The sequence below is a fragment of the Schistocerca serialis genome, chromosome 10 (genome assembly GCF_023864345.2).
Source record: "Schistocerca serialis cubense isolate TAMUIC-IGC-003099 chromosome 10, iqSchSeri2.2, whole genome shotgun sequence".
Classification (NCBI taxonomy): domain Eukaryota; kingdom Metazoa; phylum Arthropoda; class Insecta; order Orthoptera; family Acrididae; genus Schistocerca; species Schistocerca serialis.
The window spans coordinates 168,756,892-168,776,195 of record NC_064647.1 but is presented as its reverse complement, the minus strand read 5'-3'; the positions used below and the strand labels follow the sequence as shown (position 1 = coordinate 168,776,195).

The window sequence follows — 19,304 nt, the reverse complement described above, 5'->3', positions numbered from 1 at the left end:
GCAAGGGCCACCTGGCAGGATGGCCATTTCTGGGAGTCCTAATGCCCCAGGGAGATAGGCATCTACTCCTTGGCATACATGGGGAGTTAATGATGCAGGCATCAGCAGAGCGATCCCTGTGTGGTCAGGGGGCTACAACCAACAGGGTACATGGCGGCCCCACCACAATGGACTGGCTACCGTGCTGGATATCGGGCGCAAAGAATTCCATGGTCTTCGGCTGCGGCGCAGAAAGTGACACTGTATAGGGCATGGCTTATCCTCGCCCAAGTGATGGAAAACGGGCGGGACTGCAATGTGACGATCAGAAAGGGGGCTAAAGATCTCAATGCACGATGGGCACAATGCACCAAGTAAGGCGCCCTTCCCCAATTAGCACACTCTTCAGAATAATTTTGAAATATGGAGGTCAAACCCAAGAGGGGACCATCACATAAGGGCCGAAATGTGTGAGACTCCTTTTAGTCACCTCTTAAGACAGGCAGGAATACTGCAGGCCTATTCTTACCCCCGGACCCGCAGGGGGCTGGTGCCAACTCCCTCCAGTGACCTGCCAAGGCCTCACTGCTTCTATGTCATGGTGCACTGCCACTGTTATCCACGCCAAAGATGGGCATACCAGCTATGAGGTATGTGGTCATAATGTTCCGACTGGTCACTGTAGATCCTGTTGAACTTGCTTATTGTGGTCAAGTCTTTTACTCCCACAACAATTTTTTGCTCTGCAAGCTTCAGTCCATGCGTAAATTGACCCTTACTTGATGCCTCAGGAAGTGTTGTTTCAAACAGTCCCTGCTAAAATAATAAATAAATAAATAAATAAGCAACTACCACTGTAATGCTCTATTCTCCTCAATTTCATGCCATACATATCGTCAGCAATTTGATCTACCCCACACTTTTCTGTACCTGTTTGTTTTATTTTGTTTTAGGGTACAATAACAACTATTTGTTTTAGGGTACAATAACAACTATTTGTTTTAGGGTACAATAACAACTAAGGTCATAAACGTCCATGCCAGAAGTTTAGAGCATTAATACAACAAAGGAGTTTAAAATGCCTACACATTAAGCCCAATCAAGCAACTGAAAGAGAGCTAAGAACAAGGACTTCCTCTTGCAGAAAAGTCTATAAAATACGCTGTAGAGACAACAGAGGTTCCTAACTATAGATTAAATGTTCTTCGCCATATTGCTGCGTTGGATGAAAAGTAAAACGGAGGTGACAGCCCGAGCATCTATCATGAAACAGCCAATAGCTCACCCGGCAAACAAACGTTAGAACATAAGTGGTTAAAGAAGGACATTTGGTCAGGAAATGGCAAAGAATCTAAGGTTGATGATAATGGGCAAAAAGTAATGGGAGATCACCACTCAACAAATGACGATGGTTAAAATGACAGTGCCCAATGCACAACCAAGCTAAAATGATCACTTTGCAGCGAGAGGGCTGAGGGGTGGTCAGACAAGCTGCTGGGAGAGGTTTCCTTCCCCGGAGCTTGTTCCCATGAAGGTCCCCACCACCTTGACAGATGTCAACATGGAGATCACTGGAAGGAATGGAAGAACTAGTGGACTGAGATAGGAGGACTGCAGCCTTGGTAGCAACAGTCTTGTTTCCCATCAGACAGATGTGACCATGAACCCACATAAACATCACAGTGGCTCATTCATGAGTGAGCACCTGGAAGCTTTCGTGGACCTGTTGCACTAAGGGATGGGCTGTGTCCAGCACACACAGGCTCTAAAGGGCACAGAGAGTCGGAGCAGATGACACTATTGAAAAGCCTGTGTCGCCGGATGTACTGCAAGGTCTGATACAGGGCGAAGTGCTCTGCAGCAAATACTGAGCAGTTTCTGGAAGCAAAGGAGTTATCGAAAAAGGTGGCGTACGATGGGTGGCTGGATATGGCATGCAAACAGCATCAGTATCTGCTGAATAGAACATCACACCAGTACGACAGCAGTAGTTTGGCAGCTTCTGCATAGAGATTCTCAACCAGGCTAGTGCAAAAGGTGCCAGTGGCCAAACAGATTCCACAATGGTGGACTGTATTTAGACGGTGTAAGGTGGACGAACATGCAGATGCATGAATGAAACATGCATAATCTAGTTTTGAATGAACAACAGATCGGTACAAATAGAGGAGGGCGGTTCGATCCGCTCACCAGGAAGTACTGCTTAGGACACACAGCACTCTAAGGAACTAAGTACAACAGGTGGCCAGGTAAGACACGTGGGAGGACCAAGAAAGTTTCCTGTCGAGCATGAGCTCCAGGAATTTCGCACTTTTAATGAACAGAAGAACAAGAGGCCCAAGATGTAAAGATGGTAGAAGAAACCCACTGCACAGCCACAAATTTATACAAATGATTTTGTCAGTGGAAAAGTGAAAGACACTGTCGATTCTCCTTGAGTCACACTCGAGGACACAAGTCCGTGAAGAGCTGCAATAGATCGCAAAATCGTAATTGAAAAAGGAACCTGAGATGCCTGATGGGAGACATGACATAACGGGGTTAATAGCTATAAGCTATTGCAAAGAGGCACCCCATTTTCCTGGATACTCTGTCTTCCAAAAACTCCTGAAAGAAACAGGGCAGGCAGCCTCAGAAGCTCCATGTGTAGAGAGTACAAATGATACAAGGCCCCTAACAGTGTCATAGGCTTTCTCCAAAAAAAACACGGCCGCAGTTTGGTATTTCTTCAGAAAATTGTTCACGACATGGATCAAAAAAGTGACGAGATGGTCAGCTGCAGAACAGTGAGAACGGTGCACTGAGAATCCACATTGTACAGTGGTTAGTAAATTGCAAGACTCTAGCCACCATAACAGCCAGGCATGAATCATATGTTCCATCACCTTGCAAACACAGCTAGAGAGAGAAATAGGGTAGCAGTTGGAAGGAAGGTGTCTTCCTTACGAGGCTGAGCTAAAGGTATACCTGCGGTTTCACACCAGTGTCTGGGAAACATGCCATCTACCCAGACACAGTTGTACTTGTGAAAGAGAAAGTGCTTGCCCACTAAAGAAAGGTGCAACAACACCTTGATGTAAACATCATCTGACCCTGGGGCAGAGGATCGGGATGAAGTGAGAGCATGACCTAGCTCCCTCATAGTACAGGCGACATTGTAGCATTCACAATTCTGAGAGGAAAAGGGTATCACCCAAGCCACCTTCACTTGCTTCCGATGGAGGAAGGCAGTGTGATAGGGATGGAGCTCGAAAACTCTGCAAAAGAGGGGCCTAGGGTGTTGGAGATAGCTATAGGGTCCTCATTGACATCATCTGCTGCGGTCAAGCCATATATTGCGGAATGGACCTTGGTCTCAGAGAGTGCCAGAGATTAGTCCACATAATGGAAGAGGGAGTAGAACTGTTAAAAGAACTAGTAAATGAAATCCAGCTATCTTTTTTCTTTTTTCTGTCCTAAAGAATGCAACGACACTGCGCACACACCTGTTTATAACAAATACCGTTCACCATAACAGGAGGATGGTTGAAAACAGAGAGCATGTCTCCATATGTGAATTGTGTTGCAGAAATGCCTCCTCAGGACACCAAGGGACCAGGACACTGCACGGTAAAGATGAAGTGCAAGGAATTTCATTCTGTGGCAGTAAGAATATTGTTTAAGGTGTTCTACCAGGCCATCACACCTACGGAAATTTTGTTCGTCGTAGGTCACAAGCGTGGAGTCAAGCCTCCAGTCAGCCTTAGAAAGCTGCCAGATGGGTTTACAAATAGTTGGGGTAGGAGTCAGCAAACCGATGGTAAATGGGAAATGGTCACTCGAGTACATGTCATAGAAACCAACCACTCGATTGTTATTAATATTACTATTTGAGGTGAGGGGCACTCCGACATCATTTGGAAGAATTACAGCTCCAGGTCGAGGAGAAACCTCTGTATCTACCTGATTGCCTTGATCCAAAGCTTTCAGTATGTCATGTGAGAAAAGGGCAAGTTGGGTTTCACATGGTGATGGTTGTTGGGATGTTTAAGGGGGACTAAACAGCGAAGGTCATCAGTCCCCCAGTATTCACATGTTTGCTGTTTCAGGAATACATACGGTTGGCATAAAGGAGGTCACTCTGTTCAAGATGCCTCATTACGTTTATGCTGTAAGCTCGTTACATGTCACTACTGTAAGTTTACAGATATGCATCAGTTACAAAACTGCACAGTATACAATAGGTAAAGTATATAACGGACTTGCCAAATGTAAAATTAGTATAGTGCTAAAATGTAATAATTAAAAACATAAATAAAGTTAGCTTTAAAACTGTTAAAAGGAAATGGTTGTGTGATAATAACATGTGATTCCCAGATGCTCTTGTGGTCATTTAGATAAAATGTCATATTTTACTGTTTTAAAATGCAATCTATGTAGCCTAATATCTAGCCCTCTAGTTGAAATTTATTTTCCATCTTCTGCTGCAGATCTGAAGCTGGTCACTGCTGACCAAACCCAGCAGTCTAAGGACCAAAAGTTCTGTAATCATTGATGGAAATAAGAGAAATTTCTTCTACACTTTCTGGACCACTGCTTCAATCTGCGACCATATCGCAGATTGTGAAACTAGTGCCTTTACATGTAACCAAAATTTCTTTGGGTTTGGCACGGGGATGTTTGATAAATTTCTAGTATGGTAATCAAATTCTTCATGCACTGTCCTTTTGGCAGTCAAACACTGTCTGTATTTATAGTCCTATACTTTGTTTTACACCTGTTATGCAATAGTCGCAGTTCTTTAGCAAGTGCTTTGCAGTGACTGTATACCACAGAGGGTCTTTCCCATCATGATATGTTCAATTATGTACATATAAGCATGTATATCCAGTGTTTGGTCAACTATCCTTCAAAGCTTAAGTCACAATTCCTCTAAATGGCCCTGTCCCAACCTCAAGGTTTCAAATTCCGCCTTGAGATGCAATACTACTGCATCTTTTTTTAGTTTATTTAACATAATAATCTTCCTATGTCCAGTTATATCGGTTTTGATGTACACTCCTCAAAGCAGTCTGGTACTTTTGTTCAAATGGCTCTAGGCACTATGTGACTTAACATCTGAGGTCATCAGTCCCCTAAGACTTAGAACTACTTAAACCTATCTAACCTAAGGACATGACACACATCCATGCCTGAGGCAGGATTCGAACCTGCGACCATAGCAGCCACGTGGTTCCAGACTGAAGCACCTAGAACTGCTCGACCACAGCGGCCGGCGTACTTTTGTTATCATTAGTTCTATCTAACCCATTTCTGTCATGAGTGTGCTTGTGAATTATCTGCTGTGAGTAGTTTTCAGAGATAATTCTTGGTATCGTTCAGCAGGATGTGTCCTCACACCCACCACATGCAAAACTAACTATCCTGACCAGCTGTTGTACGATTAAAATCTCCCCCAACAATGTAGGTACAATTGGGAAACATATGCACTGGCTAGCTGAGGCTTTATCAAAAAATTTAATTTATATCTGAGGATGAATCAGGTGGGAAACAGAAAGCCCCAATTTTATGTTTATGTCCATCTTTCATACCATATTTTGCCTAAATGATCTCACTTGCAGCTTGAATTTCTAGCTCAGTGGATTTCAGTTCCTCATCTACTGGGACAAATGCAGCTTCTTAGTTTTTCAACAGCCTGTCCTTTCAATACACACTTAGATTTACCCCGAATCCACTACTAGCAATTTTAGGTTGTAGACAGCTTTATATACCAGGCATTATGTGAGCTTCACTGTTTTTTACAGTTTCTTCAAGTTCTGGGACTTTGTTGCGATTGATTTGACAGCTGATCTGCCTGATTTTATCCGTTTCATCTGTGGAGTCAACTTTGAGTCTTACACTACTGCTTTGGGGTCTCCTACAGCTTCCATTAACTGGGCTAGTTGGAGATTCATATACCCAGAGAAACAATTGTACGCACCCCACACTGCGCCACAAGGATAGCAGTTCCTGATATATGTTGCACCTACGAGCCATGTAAGAGTATGCTACAGTTCTCAACTATGTGGTGCATATTGAGAAAGTCCCAGAACATTCAAAATCCTTGGTTCCTTCCACTCAATTTAGAACCAGGAAGCTAAAATCGGTTCTGTGGACAATGCTGCAGATTGTAAGCTTCATCGAAATCACGTGAGCAAAGTTGTTCTCGACACTTCCTCTGCCAGTTGTTGCAATGACCCAACTGTTGCTTTGGAGTCCATATGAGAAGCATCGTTTGTTCCAACAAGTGCCACAAAACCAACCGGAGTCCTACATTTCACTCGTCCCATATAGCTCAAATCAAGCCCACATTACCAAATAAAACCAACAACTGCAATTCTGAAAAGTGGATTCGGACATTCCCCTTGACCTAGCTCAAATCAAGCCCTAGATACCAAAAAGCAACACCCACAACTCAGAAAAATTGAATCGGACATTTCCCTTGACATATATAGCGCAAACGCACCTCTCGATACCTACCAGAAAATCACAAATAAAAAAACCACAACCACAAACTTCACACACCTACAGAAGTTGTCCACCTGCACCCCCCCCCCCCCCCCACACACACACACACACACATATACACATCAAACTAATCACGCCTACACGCCTAACAAAAACTCCACACACACAAAAGGAAGAAAAAGCATAACTGACTGAAAACAAATCAAGCGATTACATAACCAAGTTACAGAACTGACTACCCAGATACTACGTTAAACGCAACACATCAACATCCACCACCACATGGCATCGTCAATTACAACAAAATGAGATCTACACACACGAAGCAAATCAAAACCAACACACCATAGTGATGTCACACCCACCATTACGCCACAGGTCAAAGCAGAAGAGCAAAATTGGACACTTCCAATGACCCGAGTGGCTTAGTCTACGTGGGAGAAGCACCTCAAATTCGCTGGTATGGGGTACCAGTGTATATCTCTAAATTCTCCCATGCACTGCCTCCTCCATAGAAGTGTCCTACATCTACCACTTCTTACCTCTCAATAATGTCAATGAGTAGCAATGTGTACTGTATTTCGGGTCATAAAAAATAAATTTTACACCCACCTCCTTAGATTTTCATGAAATTTGGCTCAAATGGTTCTAATACCATCCTGACAACACCTGCAATTTTTTTTTTTTTTTTTTTGCTGTATCTCTTACAGTTTTTTTTTTTTTTTATAAATTTTTAAAGTTTTTATGTTTTGCGTTTTCTGAACCTTCGGAAATGGTCAGTTTAATTTGTATTCAAAACTTTAAATTTGCTTATCTTAAAAACTCTTCTAGATAACATCATGAATTTTTGCAGCAAGTTTGTTTATTATACATATTTGAAGATAAAAATGATGCTATTAAAATATATTAATATTTTCTATGAAAAAAAATATATATATATGTATTTTTTCCTTTTTTTTAACGGATGTTTTGTTTTATAAGAATTGCAATATCTCGAGTCTCAGACCTGATAGAATGCTCAAATTTGTTTTAATTTACTCTTAAACATATAGGCTGCTTGATAAAACAAAAATAATGATGGCTTTTTAACATGTTTATTAATTATAGTAGATTACATTAGAATTATGTACAAAGATAGTTTACTTACGGCACTTATGTATAACCCAACTGATTGCTTGAAACATTGAATTTTTTGAGTAATTTTGTCTTTTTAATAAACATTAATGCTGATTCAAACTATTTTTCCACTTCATCCAAGAGCTTTCAGTTCTTTTGATACAGTCTTTTTTGAAGTAATACATTCTCCCAGTGCCGCTTGATTGAGGTGCGCCTACTACACAGACTACGTGCTCCAAAGGCACTATGCAGGAATCTTCTCTTTCAGGCCAATAAAATGATGCAGCGGGTCTTGAAGGATGTAGAAATAGAATTTCTGCATCTTTTTCATCATTGAATATTGTTCTTAACAGTCCAAAGTACCGGTTACCATCATAATTTGCAGCCACATAGCAATTTATGGATGGTTCAACACGAACCCAATCAGAAGAAGAATGGAAAGAAAAGACTAAGGAGGGTTTTACACTATCTGTAGTCCTTCTAATTTCAAGGTTGTTTGTTGGAAGTGGTTTGAAGTTATGAAAACTTCTAGTTCCAGGAATGGTTTGGGTTGCTGAAAAACGTTTTTCTAGTTTTAACCGTAGCAAATCAGCTTCTTTTTTGTCAATAAAGTGAAAATGAATGTTTTCAATATTTTTTTCACAAAACTTATACACATCGATTGCTGTCATTATTTGTGCTTTGTCTGAAAGCTGTAGACTGGCTTTCCTTAAAATTCTTTTAATAGTTCCTCCTAGGCCATCACAAATTGACTTCCCATGACTTGATGCAAAAAAAGAGTGTTGGGCCTTCAAATTAAAGTCTCTCAAGTGTTCAGTCAAATTTTTAAAACTGTTTCTATTTTTGTACTGCCCAGCACAACCATCTGTAAAGTAGTGAACTGAGTCAATGTCAGTATGATGTAATGAAAGCCACTTTGTAATTTCTTTTTGTACAAAGTTAACAAAACCAGTGTCATGTTCTTGGTCATCACTAATAAAACAGTGGTTGGAAACAAAAACATTGTTTTCCTCATTTCTTAGAAAAACTCCAACTGGGTGTAGAGTACAACCACCTCTATTCCAGTGGTAACTTTGGATCTCATTTTGTATAACAAAGGAATAATTTTCACTAAAATCCATCAAAATAATTGCTGTTTTGGGTGGTGGGTCTTCTTTCAATCTTTTAAAGGCTGCTGATTGGGATTTTGCTATAAACGAGTGTGGGGTGAGCTTTTCCAATGACCTAACCAATAAAGAAATGTAGTCTTCAACACTGATAGACTGTTTGATCATTTCTGCCCTGTCTGTGTTAACCCACTGACTGATTACAATTTCTTCTTCTAAATCATAATCTTCACTTAGTTTTTCAGTTAAGCACTCTGTTAGTGCAGTATTTGCAGGACAGCTGTTGCAATGATGTAGCATGCAGTTTTGGTTTTCTGTGTTGCACAGAAGCATCTTAATTAGGTCTTTATAAGATTCTTCAATTTTCACAGCATCCAGTAATAGTTTAACATTCTGGTGGATACTGCATACACATACAGCGTGTGTGCCTGCAGCACCAGCAAGGATACACCATTTAGGTCTCAAGAAACAAAATTTTGAAAATCCTACTTCTACCTCGGGATTCTCCCATTTGAAAGAATAATAGAGTTCTCTCAAGTTACACAAAATGAGTCTTTTTTGCATGTACACATTTTTTTGAACACTTACTTTGTCTTTTGTTCCAGGTAGCACTCTGGAACTTTCATCCTTTTCATAAAAATCTGTTACAAGTCTTACTGTATTTTCAGAAAGAGTTTTACCTTTTTTTTGGACCAGGAGTTTCCAAAATACCCTTTTCAGATTTTAGCTTTCTAGCTTGTCGCACCATGTACTCACTTACATTAAATTCTTTCATCACTTTATTTCGAGTCCAAGAATCTGGAGCCAAGGTCAGAATCTGGATTTTTCTAGACCTCCCAACAGATGAAATCTTCTCTTTCATAAGAGAAATCATTACATCAAAATCCTTTGCTTTCTCAACCACACTTTTATCTTCTTCGTCATCATCAGAACTTGGTGCATCATATTTTAATGCTTTTGAAACCGTCTTTTTTGCAGTCTTTTCAATACTGCTAACCTTCCTTTTAAACTAAGACCCTTTACTTTGTTCTGAAAAGCCATGAACCTTTATTGGTGTTAAACCTAAATAATCAAGAGCAATGTTTGTTTGTACGAGGGATTCATTTCTGGATTCCAATGATTCTAATTCAACCATGACTTCATCATCTGTTTCACTTTCATTGACTTCATCTCTTAATTTTTCCTCACAAAAGTTACGGCATGTTGAGCAAAGCTTTTGTCCAGGTTTTATGCTAATATTTTTTGTCAGTAATTGTTTAGAAAGATCCAAGCCTACACTTCTCAACGATTTTTTGATGGGCTTTTTGTGTTTTTTTAGTGGGTCTACACATGATGTTTGATACTTTTCAAAAACATTTAAAAAGTAGTAGCTGTGGTGTGAACATATATTCTTAAATTCACACAGATTAATTCCAGATCATAAGTGGATCAAATCTTTTTCTTCCTCACTCAATTCTGATACCGGTTTTAACTTTTTTGAAGGTGTGTAGGTTGTTTGGAAACAGTCAGATTTTTTAAATAACCCTACACTACAGGTTTGAATATCTGACATACTGATTTCACTTTTGGTCTGATTACTGTTCTGGTTACTTTTGTAGGATATTGGAAAAGAATCTCTGTAAACTAAGCAACAGTACTTACTGAGAGTTCGAATAAACTTAATAAATTACTATCCAAGCACTATTTAACACTGTAATAATTTTTTACTTCAAAACACAGGAGTAACAATACAAAATCCAAGTGTACATTGTTACTCCAAGAAGACAAAAACTTATTTTCGGTGTCTAAGGCACTTGGCATTTTTTATTTTTAAAATATAATTAATATTATTTTAAAAATTAGATAACTATTAAACAGGTTAAAAAGCCAACATAATTTTTCTTTTATCTAATAGCCTATACAATTAAGAGTATTTTAAAACAAATTTGAGCTTTCTATCAGGTCTGAGACTCTAGATATTGCAGTTTTTGTAAAACTAAACATCCGTTAGCTAAAAAAAAAAAAAAAAAAAAAAAAAAAAAAAAAAAAAAAAAAAAAAAAAAAAAAAAAAAAACACCCTTATAATTTTTTTTCATTTGGAAGAATTTAATATATCTTTATGGTAATTTTTTTAACATTTAGATATAATACACAAACTTATTTCAAAATTTCATACTGATATCTTGAGTATTCTTTAATATACAAATTTTTTTAGTTGTGAGGACACGTTTAAGTTACAATTTCCGACTGCTGAAACAAAGCCAAATCTAAAAACTTTAAAAATTTATAAAAAAAAAAACTATAAGAGATAGAGCAAAAAAATTTTACAAGTGCTTTCAGGATGATAAAAGAAGTAATTGTACCAAGTTTCATCAAAATCTGACATGGTTGGTGTCAAGGCCTGGGTGACTTATGGAATTACCCTTTCCTGGATCGGAGACAATACCTATGGGAGAGGATATACTAGTGGCATCTTTGTTATCTCTCTGGTAGTTTGCCAATTCGCTACAGTTTCTAATTGCTTGACAGCAATCTGGATGATTCCAGCTGCTTATGAAAAGCAACTAGTGTGAATCATCCTGTCTCCAGGAATTAAGTCTTCGTTAGGTTGAGAAGTCATAACTTGAGTTTAAACTGGAAAAGCCAACAAATGTGATGCTGTAAGAACACAATCTACTTTCCAAAATCACGTTTACATATTCGACTTGAGATGATTTCTCTTAATAAAAGCGATAAACGTACGTTTCAAAGATTTTGCGTTGAGCAAAACAATTTTTTGTTTTTTCTTGCGTCGTAATCGGTGAAAAAGTGCGTTTGGCGAACACGGCTCTCAGCGTTATACAAAATCTCCAACAAACAAAAAATGCATAAAGAAACTACACTGCAGAAGACAATCTGCGACATGAGAAGCAGTATGTGCTGTTAAGTAAAAGACATAGAAATCCATTGATGATAGAGTAACACCATCGATGCACGCAGGGGTGAGGAGAAAAGAAATAGAAACCGAGTTACCTCAATCCTCATAACATATACGAAGTTTACTGAATCGGGCTAATAAAAATTACAAGAGACCTTGGCTTAGTTAACCTTTAAATCTCCATTTTTGCGAGTCACTTGGATAAAGTCCTACAACTATGACAAGGATTATCGTAATACTTGAGCACTGTTCAGTGATTTTCATTCAGTACCAAATTTTTGTTAAATTTTACATGCAACTCATTTCGCAGAATATTATATACTACACTTACAATGCAAAGCGAAGTATTAGGACAAATATTGCCTTGTAAATAGAAAATTAGACGAGTGTTGTCGTTACGGTCCAACTAACCATTTCCAGCGTGAATGTTCCAAGGATCAGTTACGGTTACTCCTTCCCACGTGTAACTTTTCTTTCATAAATATTTAACCATAACCAACACAGATGTACACACGGCAGCGCACTGCCGTCTGCAACTGTTTGGTGTTTACAAATACAAATCAAACAGTACCAGTGATCTCACTGCACAGCACTTAATATCAAAGATCTTTGGTATCCGCATTATTGTTTGACAATTGAAATTCAAGTTAGTAGTTGGTAGTCTTGGTAGTTGCCATAGTAACCATACCATTGAGTTACAAACCAAAACCTCTAGCCATTAGACAAGGCTGACCTGTTATTCACTAGCAAGTAGCAACTATGTTGACGTGCGACACACGTTACGAAAGATGAAAAACGAATTTCGAAAACTGTTGACAAGCCAAGGTCTGAACTCTGAAGCGGATTTGATAGCCCAGTTGAATACGTCCGGAAAACAGCTGTTAACACTTCTGATTTTGTCAGTACAATCGCTATTTCTGTACACGTAAAGATTATAAGTAGACAGCTTAACGCTCAGTCTAATATTGTGCTTCTCCTTCACTGCACAATAAGTCACTCCGACTACATTGGCTGAATGTTTTCATTATAAGGTAACCTGACAACCCAAGCACGTTTTAAGAAAGGTTGTGCGTTTACTTGGGAGCGAAAATCGGCTGCCAGAAAGGGCTTTCCAGAATCGATTTTGGAATGTTTACAAGCGTAAATGACTAACCTGAAACGGTATTGCGAAACCGTTTTACGGTATCCGGGTTTGAGAACACGTAAACATAGTGACTGCTGTCCAAGGTAAGGTCCACGGAAATCCGAAGCTTTGTGTCAAATTTGGTGTACTATGTAAACGCGCTAAAAAAGAAAGAGAAAAACGTATTGGCACTTATGAAGTAGTAAGGTAAAATTTGGCTCAACAGTACGAAAGAGAAGTTACGTGTCGAAAGAAATAATCCGGACGGAAAGGAGCCTCGGGAACACTTGCGCTAGAAATGGGTAGTTTCGTCGATCCGACAGCAGCGTTGCATCTGTCAACAAGACGATAATTTTCCTAACTTGCTCTTTACATTGGAATTGTAGTGTATAATATGCAAAATGTTTTGCGTGTAAAATGTAACATAAATTTGGTATTAAAATCCTTGAATAGTGTATTGTATCAGTACTACACCAATCCGAATCGTAGCAAGACTTTCTCCGAGTTGATCGCAAAACTTGAGCTTGAAAAGCTAATTCAAGGTATCTTGTATTAGCCTGATTCCGTAAACTTCTAATATGTTAGGAAAATTCTGCCTTCACCAAAACACAATTTATTTTGCTCTTCACCCATAGATGTCTCGGTGATGGTGACCTATCATCTGTGGGTGGATAATTATTTTACTCAGCAGCACATACTGCTGTTCATCTCACTTTCTGTCGTCTGCAGTACAGATGATGTTACATGGCGGTTTGTTATCTGCATTTTTTGTTTGTCAGGGTATTAAATATATTTGCAAGCAAAATTTCCACTGGTTGAGAAACTGGAGAAAAACAAATTGCTTTGCTCAATGCAAAATCTTAAAAACATATGTATTGTCAAACCAAACACACATGCTAATAGGCAGCTTGTGTAAATAGAAACCACCTAAAAGAGAAATATGAACACTTGATTTTGCAGAGTAGATTAGCTGTGTTCTTAAAATAATGGTATCACATTTGTTGACATCATTAATTTAACACCAGATTCTCTCTTCTCTACCTAACTAAAACCTAAGGCTACAATACTGCTCAATCCATCAGTGTAATCTTCATTACATAAAATAGTATATTTATTTACTTCTTTATTCATCCAGAGATCGTCTCACAATGGTACAGGATTTGTCAAGGTGATACGATGCAAATCAACGGGCCAAAATAGACAGCAAACATCATACATAAGGGAGATTCCATGGTGACTCATGTTACATTTTCAAATCAGTGGTTAATTATGTTGACTTTTTATCACTCTATTTTTATTTATTTTTTATTTATTTATTTGGTCCTGTTGATTACATATTATACAGCCAGTGTACAAGTAATATAGGACAAGCCATTTGATGCAATTACAGTAGTACATGAACATTTATACATTACATTGCACAGACATTGGTTTATTTAACAATAACAATTACTTGCTTGCAGTATTAAAGCCTGCATTATGCCAAAAACAGTATAGTGATTGTTTAAAATAGTAGAATAAGTGACAGTGCTAATTTTTATGCTACTGAAATGAGCTAAGTTTCTTGACCAGCTGATCAATTTGTTCTTTCCATCTTAGGTGACTGTCTATCTGGATACCTAGGAATTTTGTATGTGTGGTTTCATTAATTTTTTGATTGTTAGCATGTATTTCAGGAACTTTATTTTTTGTATTTTTTGTCAGAAACTGTATCATATTGGTTTTTTATTCGCAGTGAACCATTTGTGTGCTTGAGTAGAGACTGTCATGGCTGTATCCTGCATTGTGGAGCTGGGTCCTTTTACGAGGATACTTGTATCATCCGCAAACATTACTATTTTAGCTTTGTTGTTAATTATGATTGATAGATCATTAATGTAGATCAGGAAAATTAATGGCCCAAGAATCGAGCCCTGCGGGACTCCATACTTTATATTTCCACAGTCTGATTTTAATGCTGTACCTGTCCCCCTTAAGACAACCCTTTGCTTCCTGTTCTGTAAGTATGATTCCAACCAAGTCAAAGACTTGTCTTTAATGCCATAATGTGGAAGCTTTCTTAAGAGTGTGTTGTGATGTACACAATCAAATGCCTTGGCAAGGTCACAAAATATCCCCATTGGATACCTTTTGTAATTTAGTTCACCTAAAATTTCACCTGTTAAGTTAAATATAGCTCTGTCTGTGGAGGAGCGCTTACGAAAGCCGAACTGTGTAGGAGCCAGTAAGCCATTTTGTGTAGTGTGATTATAAATCCTATCATACACTATTCTCTCAAATACCTTTGAGAATACTGACAGTAGGGAGATGGGCCGATAGGTGGATATTTCACCCCTTGCTCCACTTTTGTGGATTGGCATCACTACTGCATGTTTTTATCTATCTGGGAACTCACCAGTTTCCATAGATTGGTTTAACAAATAGCACAGTATATAACTGATTAAGTCTGCACATGATTTTAAAATCCTACTTGATATGCCATTGTATCCACAGGAATCTGAGTTTTTGAGTAATTTTATGGTTTTTTCAATTTCCTTAGGGGTTGTACTTCTGAAATGAAGTACTCCTTATACGTTATTTGCATGTGGTTAAGTAGTAAAATAGCTTCTGTGTGAGACTGTTTATTATGGTTCACAGTTTTTTCAGCTACAGAGAGGAAAAAATTGTTGAAATCTGAGGCTGCAACTTTGTGTTTATTATTGTCAGGTTTTATGTTCCTATTTGTCTCACTTTTTATGATGTGACATATGGTTTTTATTTTATTGTTTGAGTTGCTAATTTTTTGTGCATAGTGCAACTGTTTGGCCTTCTTGATTACACTTGTTAGAATTTTACAGTATTTCTTGTAATGTAACTTTACTGCTTGGTCAGTACTAGTCCTCTGTTGTACATACAGATCTCTCTTTTTGTTATGTGATATTTTTATGCCAGTAGTTAGCCACTCTTTCCTTTTACTACAGATTTGTTTGATTTTAATCTGTCTTTGGGGGAAAGAAGCTTCAAAATGTTTAAGGAATAAGTTCAGGAATGAGTTGAACTTCTCATTCACTGTGTCAGCCTGGTATATTTCCTCCCATTGTTCATGGCATAAACTATTTCTGAAGTAGATTCAGGTTGTTTTCCTGCTGGCAAGTTTCAGGGTTGTCATTTGACCATCGTGATCAGACAGACCATTTTTTACTGCCCGTGTCATCACTTCCTTGTAATTTGTGGGATCTAGGAACAGATTATCAATCAGGGTCTTGCTGTGCCCATACACTCTTGTTGGGAATGAGATCATGGGGAGCAGATTGAAGGTTAACAGTAGTGATTCTAATAGTTTCTGGTTGTTATTTTTTGTGAGTAAGTTTATGTTAAAGTCACCACATACGATGACATTACTATTATTTCTATAAAGTTTAGTGAGAACTGTTTCTAGCTGAGAGAGAAATTTTTGAATGTCTCCCATAGGTGACCTGTAAAATGTTACTATGATCAGGAACTGTGTTTCAAGCTCTAATTTCACTGCACCCTATATATTTTTTTGTAAATCATTCATCATACATTGTGTTATTCAGGCAAAGATCTTGAATTAATATTTAAGCAGTGAAGAGCATTAAAATTAAACAGCAAGAAAGTAATTTATATTGTGACTCACATTTCAAATTTCGGACATCCTACTGCTAATGTTCAATTTATGTCAAAAGTGTCCTCAAACTATTAGGAGTATGGATCTGGTTTTTATCACAGAAAATGAAAAATAGGTTGGCATTCGAATGACACAATTACAGATTTCTAAAAATGTTTATATAATGTAAAATATTGTAATATATTGGAAAAAAGCATGTGACTCAATGTTAGGTGACTACTTATTGTTGCAAAAAGTTTTTCCTGTGAGCAGAGAAATAAAAATATTATGTTATTTACCAAATATAATAAATTTTTCATTTTGTAAACACTTTGAAAAATTACAAGAGCATCACAACTGGGAAAATAAACTGTAAATTCAATTAAAATTCAGAGAATTGAAAATATCATCTTGCATTGACAACATCAGGTGGATTAATTTTCTTTACAATTGTGTCCTGTGTGTACATTTTGCAGGCCATTTCCAATTGTGACCAGCATGCTCCATTTCACTGATTAGATAATAGTTTCCAAAAACTGCACATACCTCTCCAGCGTACATTTTACCATCATATTCTAGTTTGTACCAGTCTCCAATTTTTACAACTTCTATAGTCTCTTCAGTGTGATGAACCATGAACCTTGCCATTGGTGGAGAGGCTTGCGTGCCTCAACGATACAGATAGCTGTACCGTAGGTGCAACCGCAACGGAGGGGTATCTGTTGAAAGGCCAGACAAACGTGTTGTTCCTGAAGAGGGGCAGCAGCCTTTTCAGTAGTTGCAGGGGCAACAGTCTGGATGATTGACTGATCTGGCCCTGTAACACTAACCAAAATGGCCTTGCTGTTGTGGTACTGCGAACGGCTGAAAGCAAGGGGAAACTACAGCCATAATTTTTCCCGAGGGCATCCATCTTTACTGTATGATTAAATGACGATGGCGTCCTCTTGGGTAAAATATTCCGGAGGTAAAATAGTCCCCCATTCGGATCTCTGGGCGAGGACTACTCAAGAGGACGTCATTATCAAGAGAAAGAAAACTGGCGTTCTAGGGATCGGAGCGTGGAATGTCAGATCCCTTAATCGGGCAGGTAGGTTAGAAAATTTAAAAAGGGAAATGGACAGGTTAAAGTTAGATATAGTGGGAATTAGTGAAGTGTGGTGGCAGGAGGAACAAGATTTTTGGTCAGGTGAATACAGGGTTATAAATACAAAATCAAATAGGGGTAATGCAGGAGTAGGTTTAATAATGAATAAAAAAATAGGAGTGTGGGTAAGATACTACAAACAGCATAGCGAACACATTATTGTGGCCAAGATAGACACAAAGCCCATGCCTACTACAGTAGTACAAGTTTATATGCCAACTAGCTCTGCAGATGATGAAGAAATTGATGAAATGTATGACGAGATAAAAGAAATTATTCAGGTAGTGAAGGGAGACGAAAATTTAATAGTCATAGGTGACTGGAATTCGATAGTAGGAAAAGGGAGAGAAGGAAACGTAGTAGGTGAATATGGATTGGGGCTAAGAAATGAAAGAGGAAGCCGCCTGGTAGAATTTTGCACAGAGCATAACTTAATCATAGCTAACACTTGGTTCAAGAATCGTGAAAGAAGGTTGTATACATGGAAGAAACCTGGAGATACTAAAAGGTTTCAGATAGATTATATAATGGTAAGACAGAGATTTAGGAACCAGATTTTAAATTGTAAGACATTTCCAGGGGCAGATATGGACTCTGACCACAATCTATTGATTATGAACTGTAGATTAAAACTGAAGAAACTGCAAAAAGGTGGGAATTTAAGGAGATGGGATCTGGATAAACTGAAAGAACCAGAGGTTGTACAGAGTTTCAGGGAGAGCATAAGGGAACAATTGACAGGAATGGAGGAAAGAAATACAGTAGAAGAAGAATGGGTAGCTTTGAGGAATGAAATAGTGGAGGCAGCAGAGGATCAAGTAGGTAAAAAGACGAGGGCTAGTAGAAAGCCTTGGGTAACAGAAGAGATACTGAATTTAATTGATGAAAGGTGAAAACACAAAAATGCAGTAAGTGAAGCAGGTAAAAAGGAATAATAAAGTCTCAAAAATGAGATCAACAGGAAGTGCAAAATGGCTTAGCAGGGATGGCTAGAGGACAAATGTGAAGATGTAGAGGCTTATCTCACAAGGGGTAAGATAGATACTGCCTACAGTAAAATTAGAGAGACCTTTGGAGAAAAGAGAGCCACTTGTATGAATATCAAGAGCTCAGATGGAAACCCAGTTCTAAGAAAAGAAGGGAAAGCAGAAAGGTGGAAGGATTATATAGAGGGTCTGTACAAGGGCGATGTACTTGAGGACAATATTTTGGAAATGGAAGAGGATGTAGATGAAGATAAAATGGGAGATATGATACTGCGTGAAGAGTTTGACAGAGCACTGAAAGACCTGAGTCGAAACAAAGCCCTGGGAGTAGACAACATTCCATTAGAACTACTGACAGCCTTGGGAGAGCCAGTCCTGACAAAACTCTACCATCTGGTGAGCAAGATGTATGAGACAGGCGAAATACCCTAACACGAATTCTTTACAGATGAATGGAAAAACTGGTAGAAGCTGACCTTGGGGAAGATCGGTTTGGATTCCGTAGGAATGTTGGAACACATGAGGCAATACTGACACTACGACTTATCTTAGAAGAAAGATTAAGGGAAGGCAAACCTACATTTCTATCATTTGTAGACTTAGAGAAAGCTTTTGACAATGTTGACTGGAATGCTCTCTTTCAAATTCTGAAGGTGGCACGGGTAAAATACAGGGAGCAAAAGGCGATTTACAATTTGTACAGAAACCAGATGGCAGTTATAAGAGTCGAGGGACATGAAAGGGAAGCAGTGGTTGGGAAGGGAGTGAGGCAGGGTTGTAGCCTCTCCCTGATGCTTTTCAATTTGTATATTGAGCAAGCAGTAAAGGAAACAAAAGAAAAGGTTGGAGTAGGTATTA

General features: G+C 38.4%; 2 protein-coding genes across 5 annotated transcripts in view; one reads left to right on the top strand and one right to left on the bottom strand.

Annotated features, from left to right (window-relative positions):
* LOC126424761 (zinc finger protein 37-like) overlaps positions 1–12,129 on the bottom strand; it is a 264,776-nt gene extending 252,647 nt beyond the window's left edge. For all 3 annotated transcript variants that reach the window (XM_050087505.1, XM_050087504.1, XM_050087506.1), the window contains exon 1: positions 11,995–12,129. In XM_050087505.1, the coding sequence (XP_049943462.1) occupies positions 11,995–11,997 (3 nt within the window). In that variant the 5' untranslated portion in view covers positions 11,998–12,129. The remainder of the gene's footprint in view (positions 1–11,994) is intronic.
* Positions 12,130–12,472: 343 nt separating this feature from the next.
* The window catches only part of LOC126425113 (zinc finger protein 501-like), a 203,760-nt gene continuing 196,928 nt past the window's right edge, over positions 12,473–19,304 (top strand). The window contains exon 1 of one of the 2 annotated variants that reach the window (XM_050088042.1): positions 12,473–12,810. The gene's annotated coding sequence lies outside the window, so the exon portion shown is untranslated. The remainder of the gene's footprint in view (positions 12,811–19,304) is intronic. The other variant, XM_050088043.1, reaches the window with a different exon arrangement.